At 46.6% G+C, this 10,375-nt stretch overlaps 1 protein-coding gene across 1 annotated transcript; it reads left to right on the top strand.

Moving 5' to 3' along the window:
• Positions 1 to 715: 715 nt before the first annotated feature.
• LOC103218322 (C-X-C chemokine receptor type 1-like) lies at positions 716 to 9,788 on the top strand. Its single transcript, XM_073020069.1, has 2 exons — positions 716 to 1,023; positions 7,894 to 9,788. Exon 2 carries the CDS (start codon positions 8,664 to 8,666, stop codon positions 9,033 to 9,035), a length of 372 nt encoding a protein of 123 aa, XP_072876170.1. The 5' UTR covers positions 716 to 1,023; positions 7,894 to 8,663; the 3' UTR covers positions 9,036 to 9,788.
• Positions 9,789 to 10,375: the final 587 nt, after the last annotated feature.

A 10,375-nucleotide genomic window follows, 5' to 3' on the forward strand; every position in this document is an offset into this window, starting at 1 on the left:
ACTTCAGACTGTCTGACTTGGGGGGCAGGGTGAGAAACACACCAAGAACATGACAGAGGGACAGGGAGAAGATAAAGGGAGACAATGAGGAAGAGGCAGAGATGAGGAACAGAGATGGGGACGCAGCCTCCGCATGGGGGATATAGGTGCAGGCCCGAGCCCAGGGCAGAAACTCTGGGGCGTCCCTGGTGCTGGTTTTTAGATGCGGTTCCTGGGGTTTGTGAAAACAGCCATCCTCCCAGGCCCCTGCTCCGCTTCCCCGATACTAGCCTCTGGGGCAGCCCAGCCTGGAGAAACGAGGACCCGGCATGGAAAGACCCCAGCCTCAAGGAGGCAGAGTACAGCGAGGATGGGAGGCCCCAACCCACGTGGGAAACCCGCCTGGCCCATGACTGGGCACAAGATCTCACTGGTGGTCTCACATCCATCCTTTTGGGAATGGGACCAGGACTGGGGGGTCGGCACTGGTGACCAGCACTCACGGGGACCGCTCAGCTCACTGAGGTGGAGAGAGGAAGGAGGAGCGTGGTGGGAACCTCGCCCTCTCCTCCCCACCCTGGAGCGCCACCTCACAGCCCAACCAAACAACACGGAAGAGACAACCACAGGAACAGCAGCTGCGGAGCTCCACGGCCTCCCTCTGCCCCCTGGTGGCGACAAGGAAGAAAAGCAGGAGCAAGGGCTGAAAACGAAAAGGAAACTAGCAGCAGTCCCACTAACCACAATGGATCAGCCCCCATTTGGCCAACAGGTGACTCTACCCCAGGCTGGCCTGAGGACCCATTTCCCATCTCACTATTCTGCCCCAGTGCCCTGGATCCTGCCTCTACCACTTCTTCCCTGCAGCGTCTTCGGTTCCCCCACCGCTGTGAGCCAGGTTCCCCCTCCAGGCTGCTGGGCTGAGACTGAGTCACTTCTTCCCAGGCTGTAAATCCTGGGACAGCTCTGAAAGGCACCGTCACTAGGGACGGACTCAGGCAGCAGAGCCACGCTCTCGTGCCCCAGCCAGCCAGGCTCTCCTGGGTGAGTAGCAGGGGGACCCTGGAACTTATGGGGACAGAAGGGGAGTGATACCAGGAGCCAGGGAAGATAAATGCATGGCAGAGAGGAGGGAGAGGAGGGAGACACATGGAGCCGTTCATGGATTTCACACAGGATCTGGGCTGGAAGAGGCTGCTGAGACCATCAGTCCAATCTGTGGTTTACAGGTGGGGAAACTGAGGCTCAAGGAAGGTGAGTGATTTGCCCAAGGTCACACAGGGAGTGCGTAGCCAGGCCAGGATGGAGACCCAGGTCTCTGGACTCCTGACCCCATCCTCCCTAAATCCCATGTCCCACCCACCTCCCTCATTTACCTCCATTTCCCTCTCCCCTCCCCTCCACTGTGTCCCACTGCTGTACCACTGCCACCCCACCCCAAACTCCGGCAGCCGCAGCCTGGGAGGCAGGACACCTGGGTTTTCCACTCCATACCTGGTCTTGACTCTAGGATCTCAGAATAAGGCCACCAGCTGTCAAGGCCGCAGTGTCCCTCTCTGGGCCCCAGGACCCATCGGGAGGAGAAGAGGATGAGATCTCCCTGGAGAGAAAGGCAGTATTAAAACCTGGTACCCTGGGCCGGGCGCGGTGGCTCAAGCCTGTAGTCCCAGCACTTTGGGAGGCTGAGATGGGCGGATCACGAGGTCAGGAGATCGAGACCATCCTGGCTAACACAGTGAAACCCTGTCTCTACTTAAAAAAAATACAAAAAATAGCTACTCGGGAGGCTGAGGCAGGAGAATGGTGAAAACCCGGGAGGCGGAGCTTGCAGTGAGCTGAGATCCAGCCACTGCACTCCAGCCTGGGCGACAGAGCGAGACTCCGTCTCAAAAAAAAAAAAAAAAAAAAACCTGGTACCCTGCTCCCCACACACACGCAGCATCTGCTCAGCCCCAGCCCTGAGGCCACGATTTACTTCTGCACCCTCTCCTCAAGGAACACACATTTTCCACTCAGCTGGGGCCCAGGAAACAATGAGTGGGTGTCTCGAGGAGGATGAGTACCTGGGCAAGGCTGGGGGCCCTCCATGGGGAAGGAGGGGACACCCCCAGCCTAGTGTCCACATGGCATGAGCCCTCACAGGGTCACTTACACCAAGTCAGGGCCCAGAACACAGGCCCTTTGGGCACACAGACTTGAGTTCAAATCCTGGGTACCTCTGTGACGTTGGATAAAAATCTTACCTTCTCTGTGCCCCAGGTTCCCCCCTAGCCTCCCAGGGTTATGTGGGGATTGAATGGGACAAAGATGTTAAACAATTAGCACAGTGTCATCACCCGGGGACTGCTCAATCGGTGGAGGCCACACCTTCATATTCACATGCTGGCCTACAAGATAGAGCTGGGATTTTCTCCCCGCTAGGTAACTTGCTGTGTGGCCAGAGATAAATCTTTCCCTCTATAGACTTTCCCTCTGTAGGCTCTGCATCCTCCCTTGTGTAAGGAGAGAGCTGGGCAGTGAGACTCAAGGTCCTTCCTGGGCTCACAGTCCAAGTCACAAGGAGTCACATTATCTAGCATCCCATGACTGGGTTACATTAAAACAGGGGGGTGAGAACAAGTAAGTCTAGAAGTCTAACTCTGTAAAAGGAACGACAGGTCCAATTTGAACAAACAGGTGAGTTAGGGATGCTGCTAAGGTTAGCCACTGGGTGGCCTAAAGGATCTCTTAGGTCATGTACAACTTTGGGTTTAATATGACAGAACCAACACTCCTCAAGTTACCCAGAGAAGCTACTGGCTGTGAAATCTTAATTACAGCATAATGCTGCCAAGTGAAAGGGGTAGACATAAGCAAGGAGAAATTAAGAAAGGTAAGAGACTCATTACGATGAGGAATCTTCTTCAGTGTTTTGGGGAAAACTGTCCACAGTGTGAAGTCATCAACTTCTCACTCTGGTTTGCAGTTTAAATGTCTCTGGTTATGGCATCAGGTATTTTGGTATCTCTGCGTGGCACACACATCAGGCATGAAGGTTTTCCCTTGAAATTTACACCAAGTTGCCCGGCTCCAGCTTTTAAGGCTTCAGGAACAGAGCAGTTCTTGTTCTTTGTAATTCCATGGGAGAAAATTGGATTGGAGGAATCTAGAAGGAGTCAAGATCCAGTCCAGTCTGCAGGTAGATAAACTGAGGCTGGGTGCGGTGGCTCACACCTGTAATACCAGCACTTTGGAAGGCGGAGGCAGGTGGATCACTTGAGGTCGGGAGTTCAAGACCAGCCTGAACAACATAGTGAAACCCCATCTCTACTAAAAATACAAAAAATTAGCTGGGCGTGGTGGTGTGTACCTGTAATCCCAGCTACTCAAGAGGCTGAGGCAGGAGAATGGCGTGAACCCGCGAGGTGGAGGTTGCAGTGAGTGGAGATAGCACCACTGCAGTCCAGCCTAGGCAACAGCGCACAACTCCATCTCAAAAAAAAAAAAAAGATAATAACTGAAAAACAACAAGCAAGGCTACAATCTAATAATAGGCACACTATAATTTTTCTTCTGAAACATAATTTTTCTCTCTACAGTCACTCTCATTTCTATCAAAGATAATCAAAGTAAGACTAATTTATTTGCAAAATAAGTTTAGTCTCATCAAACACAGCCTGACTAATTAAATAAATGCAGCAAACATAGTAATTGACCACAGAGGTTTTCTTTTAAAGCTTGCTTTGTTGGAACTTTTGATAAGAAATCTCAAATTGGATTTTTTAAAACCTCTTGAGGCTAGAAAGCCAAAACAAAGCAGACTTCAGACTTCACCAGCAATACCTATAGATTCCTTCTCTGGACATTTTCAAATATAACATCCCAGTCAATTCCCTAGTAATATAGCCAATACTGTCAATATATCCTGTTATAAAGAGAGCCGATTCCTATTGAATGGAAACAAATAACTATATTACCATACAAACAAGAATATTCACAAATAGTTTCTGAATTCTGGAAGGATCCTATATGGAGAAAAAGTAAATGTTTCCATTTTTGTTCACAAAAGTACATTTGGCCAAATTGCTGTAATCTATAGATAGTTTAAAAGAAAAAAAAGTTTCATAAACTATAGCAAACAAAATATTTAAAGAACCAGCAAAATTTCAAATAAAAATTCATAAAAATCATTATTCTCCTCAGTTCATTTAACCTCATGTAATTAACTTTGTTCTGCTTGATCTTGATTAGAAGTTTCATAATAGCATCAGTCTCTTCAATAGAGTTATGGAAATTCTTACCCAGTCCAATGGTATGATCTTAAAGTTACCAAAAACCTATACTTGTCAGAGTCCTTTCCATGAATCTCCTTGAACACATAACACCTTAGAATTATAGCTGCTTGAAAAAAAAGTTTTCAAAAAAACACCAGAAAAAAGCAACTAATTGTGGAAAACATGTCTTGAAATGGCCATGGTTAAAGACCTTATTTGTGTTTATTATGATGATGCAACTCAGAAGGAAATTTGGGCATCAGAGACATAGACAGAGCTGAGTTTGCTTTTGCAAAGTGCTCCATCGGTAAAAATGCAACAGTTTGGGGTGATTCATGGTGAATCTGTTTTCATTTTAATCATTACATATTCATTTTAAATTAAATTAACAAAAGTGAATCGATTTAAAGAATATTACCCTTCAGCAGACATGGCCAAAATGTGAAAGGTGGTTTAGAGATAATGGAAGTTTGGAAGACCCCAAATTAGATGATCGTGTTATCAGTGAAGAGTGCCCTCAGCTGCTAGTAACAAAAACCTAACTCCCAGTGGCTTAAAAACAGCAGGTGAGGGATTTTTTGGTGGTGTTATTTTACACATAACATTTGCTAATGTTGGTTGGGGGCTCAGCAATGTCCAGGGCTGACTGCCCTCTTTCTGATTCATTTGCCCTTTTCCTCATGGCCCCATGATGGTTGCTGCAGCTCTAGCAGTCACAAGCAAAAGGAAAGAAAAGGGAGAGAGGGTGCCAAGCAGTGTCTGTCTTTCTTTTTGGTAGGAAAAGCAAGGGTTTTCCCAGAGCTCCCAACAGCTTTCTCCTTGACGTTCATTAGCCAAAATCGTATCCTTGGCCACTGCTAGGTGTAAAGAAGGCTGGGAGAGTAGGCAATAGATTGCATAACTGATTTAAACCATCCTCATCCAATGGCGGTTCTATCAGTGAGTAAGAAAGGGGCATCACAGCACGATAAACCAACATCAGTAAAAGCAAACTGAGAGTGGCTGCTGTCTCTTTAAACTTCCTGTCACTATTTATACATGAAAAGAGAACCCAGCAGGAGAGTATGATCTACCTTTAAAAATAGGCTTGCCAGTGGCAGAATTGTAGGCATTTGTGGCATGATAAATTTGACATTTGTGGTAAGGCAAGATTTACACTTCCGTTAGAGGATGGTTGAGAAGGAACAATGACAGGCAGACCAGGTGGGCTGTGTGGAAGTGAAGCTTTCAGGCATACCTGTGGTATGAGTGTGTGACCAAAAGCAATAGACAATGAATCGCGCTGGTGACATGTGATCCATGAATCACAGTAGAAATGTCTCCCATTATTTATTTCCACAACCGTTGATTGAGCACTTATTATAGTCCCTGAAAGAGAACACAAAGATGAATGGAAGAGGATTCTTGCTCACAGGCTGGGAGAGGGCGGACTTGCAAACACATCATTGCAGTATAGTAGGGTTCATGTTATAATGGAGAATTGATGAAGTTACCAGAAGACTCAAGCCAGGGGACAGACATTAGCTGCTGGGGGAAGTTAAGGCAGGTTCCCAGAGAAGCCGTTCTCCATTACTGAGATGGGGGGAGCAGTGACCTTGACCCCAGCTCTTCCATTCGTGGACTGCCCCAGCTCTATGGTCTCTCTGCTAACCATCCAGACTCTGGAAGTGGCCTATGCCCCAGCCTCAGAGCCATTTCAATCAACCGGTCATTGGCACTCGTTGTGCAAAAGAGTGGCTAGCAGCAAAGGAGCGTTCATTTTCCCTTCAAATCCCCACCAGACTACCTCAAAGAAGCCTGTAAAATAAGTAAAGATTGTGTGCCTGTTGTCCAAACACAGCTCAAGTGCAGCCCTCCACCTCCTTCCCACTGGATTGCCCCCAATTTGCTCATAGAGAGGACTCCTTCTGAAGTCTCTGCTGTAAAACCAAATCCTTCCCCCTTTATTCTTATCAGACAGTTGCAAGCTTTCACAGGTGATCTACCAGGGAATTTAGGAATAAACAAATGGAAATAAATTCAAGAAAAGGAAAAGTATAAAAATGATCATCCATAGAGTGGAGAATTCAGATAACAGACCCTCAACCCCAGCTTTACACCTGGGACCCCCGCTTGGTCCTATGGACCCTGGCAGTCTCTAATCACAAGTCTGTGGTCCCTTGACTTAACTGTTCTTCTCCAGATGTAGACATGGGTGGGGCTCAGAAGGGAGGTGTTGTCTGACTTGGTTTCCATATTTCCCTTTATTCGTCAAGTGCCCTCTAGCTGTTAAGTCATCCTGATCCCTGAGCTGAAGCTCCTACGGTTGGACACACCCGGCTGGGGCCTCAGGTTGGAAATCACCTTTGCTTGCGGGGATTTTCTTTGGGGTAGGATGGCTTGGCTTGACTTTATTTTAGAAAACGTGTTCATTTCTGTGGGACCTGAGGATTTCTGATAAACTTTATGACCACGTACTAAACTCTGACTTCATACGTGGAAGTAGGTGAAGAAGAGGCCACAACCTCCTCCTCCCCTCTTTTTATACCTCACCGTTTTGTGGGAAGAGGCTGACAGTTTTCCAATTTGATGTTTATTGCTTTGCCCTAAGACTTTGTCTTTGGTGAAAATGCAAATACTGGTAGGGAGGGAACGTACTAAAATGTGTGTATCTGAGTGAACTTATCATAGATCTTCAGGCCTGGCAGCAAATGAAAGGTGGATGACTCTGTCTTCCTCAATTTGCAGATGAGAAGACTGAAATCTATAGGGGTATGAGATCCCACTCAAGGTCACAAGACTTATTAATGGTAGAATCAAGATAGAACGAGAACTAGATGCTAGATGTCCTTACAACCAATCTAAGTAATTTTCCAAAGACTTTCAGATGGTTCTCTGGAGAACCCTGGGGCTTTGAGGGGCTTTTTAGGGGTCATTTGTGTTGGGAGATCAGCAAACCCTCCCCCACAGCAGCTCGGCTTTTGTCTATTTCACATATTGGGCTTCTGGGAAATTTTTGTTTCAGCAAAATGCTTCACAATAGGAAAATACTTGAAAAGTCTTGAATGACTCTGTAGATTTTGGGGGGAAATTCAAGGACCAAGATTGAGGCTTTATCCTCTCAAATGGCTAAAATTCCTTTAAACAGAGGACAAGGCTTAAAATTCAGGTTAATGCAAGGTGTTGCTACCACTTCCTTCACCTAGTAAATTTTAAGAGTCAGGGAGAACATAAGAAAGGAAATAATAGAAGGGGTCACCTGGGAACAGGTTTGCCTTCTTGCATTTTGCTTAGTGCTGGCCCTTCCCTGAATGTCCAAGACCAACCTGGTCCCCCTATCTGAATGCACAGACACAGCTGAAGATAGAGAAGGCTAAAGAGGGACAGAGGTAGAGACATAGGCCGAGAGGAGGCAGTTGTAGGTTGAGCTAGGGCTAAGGCGTTTTCCCCATATTCCCCATATTACCCCATACTCAGGCCAGGCCTTGGAGTTATGGAAGGTGGAGAACACTGGGAAACCAACCTCCAAGAAGCCCAGGTTGGAGGCAAAGGAGGAAGGGGAGCTCTGGTTGCCAAACCAACAGGGAAGCAAAGGATATCCCAGTAACTGCTCTCACATCCTTGATGAGAGCGCCTTGAATCCACGCTACTAAATCACATTTCCTTCCGTCTAACCTTCCAGTTAGATCAAACCATGACTGAAACTGAAGAAGATACGGAATATTACAGACTCATGGATGTGGTTTGGTGAGGAGCATTCATCACTGACATGCCACCTACAGCAAAAGATTACAGCCCCTGTAGACTAGAAACTGAGACACTCAACAAGTATGTTGTGGTCGTTACCTATGCCCTAGTGTTCCTACTGAGCCTGCTGGGAAATTCCCTGGTGGTGCTGGTCATCTTATACAGCAATGTTGGCCGCTTCATCACTAATGTCTACCTGCTGAACTCAGCCTTAGTCAACCTGGGCCACCTCCAAGTTGAATGGCTGGATTTTTGCACACCCCTGTGCAAAGTGGTCTCACTCCTGAAGGAAGTCAACTTCTATAGTGGTATTCTACTACTGTCCTGCATCAGCGTGGACTGTTACCAGCCCATTGTCCATGCCACTTGTACACTGATCCAGAAGCATCACTTGGTCAAGATAGTTTGTTGGCTGGGCGCAGTGGCTCATGTCTATAATCCCAGCACTTTCGGAGGCCGAGGCAGACAAATATCTGAGGTCAGGAGTTCGAGAGCAGCCTGGCCAACATGGTGAAACACCATCTGTACTAAATATGCAAAAATATTAGCTGTATGTGGTGGCACCCGCCTGTAGTCTCAGCTACTTGGAGGCTGACGCAAAAGAATCACTTGAACCCAAGAGGCAGAGGTTGCAGTGAGCCTCACACTTTTGTCTTCATCGTGCCACTGCTGGTCATGCTGTTCTGACACAGATTCGCCCTGTGCATGCTGTTTAAGGCCCACATGGGGCTGAAGCACTGGGTCATGCGGGTCATCTTTGCTGTTGTCCTCATTTTCCTGCTCTGCTGGCTCCCCTACCACCTGGTCCTGCTCGCAGACACCCTCATGAGGACCCAGGTGATCAAGGAGATCTGTGAGCACTGCAATGACATTGGCCGGGCCCTGGATGCCACTGAGATTCTAGGCATCCTTCACAGCTGCCTCAACCCCCTCATCTATGCCTTCATCGGCCAGAAGTTTCACCATGGATTCCTCAAGATCCTGGCCACGCATGGCCTGGTCAGTAAGGAGTTCTTGGTACGTCATCACGTTACCTCCTACACTTCTTCCTCTGTCAATGTCTCTTCCAACCTCTGAAAACCATCGACGAAGGAATATCCCTCCTCATAAGGAAAGAATAACCAACACCCTGAGGTTGTATATGGAAGGCGGTCTGGCTGTGGAAAGGCACTATCTGGGTTTTGGGGGGACACTAGAGGATGTGGGGGAGTTAGGAACTGGTGTCTTTAGGAATCATGCCAACCTTCTGAAGAGCTGCTGAGGTACCTCCAAGGACCAGCCTTTGCAGCTCCGTGGAAAGGAAGCACCAACATTCTTGTTGAACGTTGCATCTTTATCCTACTAACTGGCTAATTAATTCAGTTTTTTTAAGCTAGTTTGACTTCCGTTTCTATCATTTGACATCAGAAGAGCCCTGACATTGTCAGTCCTCACATGGGACATTTTTACACAGATGAAGCTAAACCACAAAGGCAAACTTGCTAAGTAGACAGCAGGAAACTGAAAGAGGAGAGGACAGACAAGAGGAGCTTTGAGCAGATGGTGTGCAAATGAGCTGTGGTCTCTTCAGCATGCATTCATTCCTGTGATCATTATTTATTGAGCATTTAATAGGCTCCAGGCATCAAGGACATAGAGTGAACAAACCGACAGGGCCCTGTCTGCAAGGAAGGAAAACAGACTAGGAAAAACTGCAACTCACGGAAATCATTTTGGGAGGGAGGGGCGAGCTCTCTCTTGGAGCTCCTCATTGTCTTCTTCCAACCTGGACAGTGCCTCTCCATGCCTACTCTTCTTCCCCAAATTGATTTGGCTATATTTCTAGATAAATTTTAGACACTGCTTATCAATCTCTGTATAATATCCAACTAGGATTTGGATTTGGATTGTATAGAATCCATAGATCAAGTTGGAGAAAATTGACATCTTAACAGTATTGAGTCTCCCAGTCTATGAGCACAGTATCTTTCTCCATATATTTAAGTCTGAAATATAATAAAATTTTAAAGAGTTTATTCGAGCAAACAACAGCTCATGAACTGGGCAGTTCCAAACCAGAAGCAGTTCAGGAGCTCCACTGAGGAAATGCAAGAGAGAGGCTTTTATAAGTTGGACACAGAAGTATAGCAAAAAAAAAAAAAAAAAAAAAAAAAAAATTGATTGGTTACAGTTATACAGCTGCTTTATTTGGTCTATCCTGTTGGGAAGTCCCCATTATATAAGTTCGTTGGCTACTTCTGATTGGTTGAGATAAGTTTTGTTTTTCTTTAATATGGGCATTTACAAGAAATAGCTTATGTTTCACTTACGTTTGCAAATCAAGCCAGCATGAGGTCATTTATAAGGCCTACCTGGTTTTGTCTTCTTGGGGATTCCTGAGGCCTGATTCCAATTTTAATTTACTTTAACAATGTTCC

This window comes from Chlorocebus sabaeus, chromosome 10 (genome assembly GCF_047675955.1).
Source record: "Chlorocebus sabaeus isolate Y175 chromosome 10, mChlSab1.0.hap1, whole genome shotgun sequence".
Lineage (NCBI taxonomy): Eukaryota > Metazoa > Chordata > Mammalia > Primates > Cercopithecidae > Chlorocebus > Chlorocebus sabaeus.

What these genes read in the sequence shown, in the direction of transcription:
- LOC103218322 (XM_073020069.1), top strand. Translation starts at nt 8,664, where the DNA reads ATGCTGTTTAAGGCCCACATGGGGCTGAAGCACTGGGTCATGCGGGTC.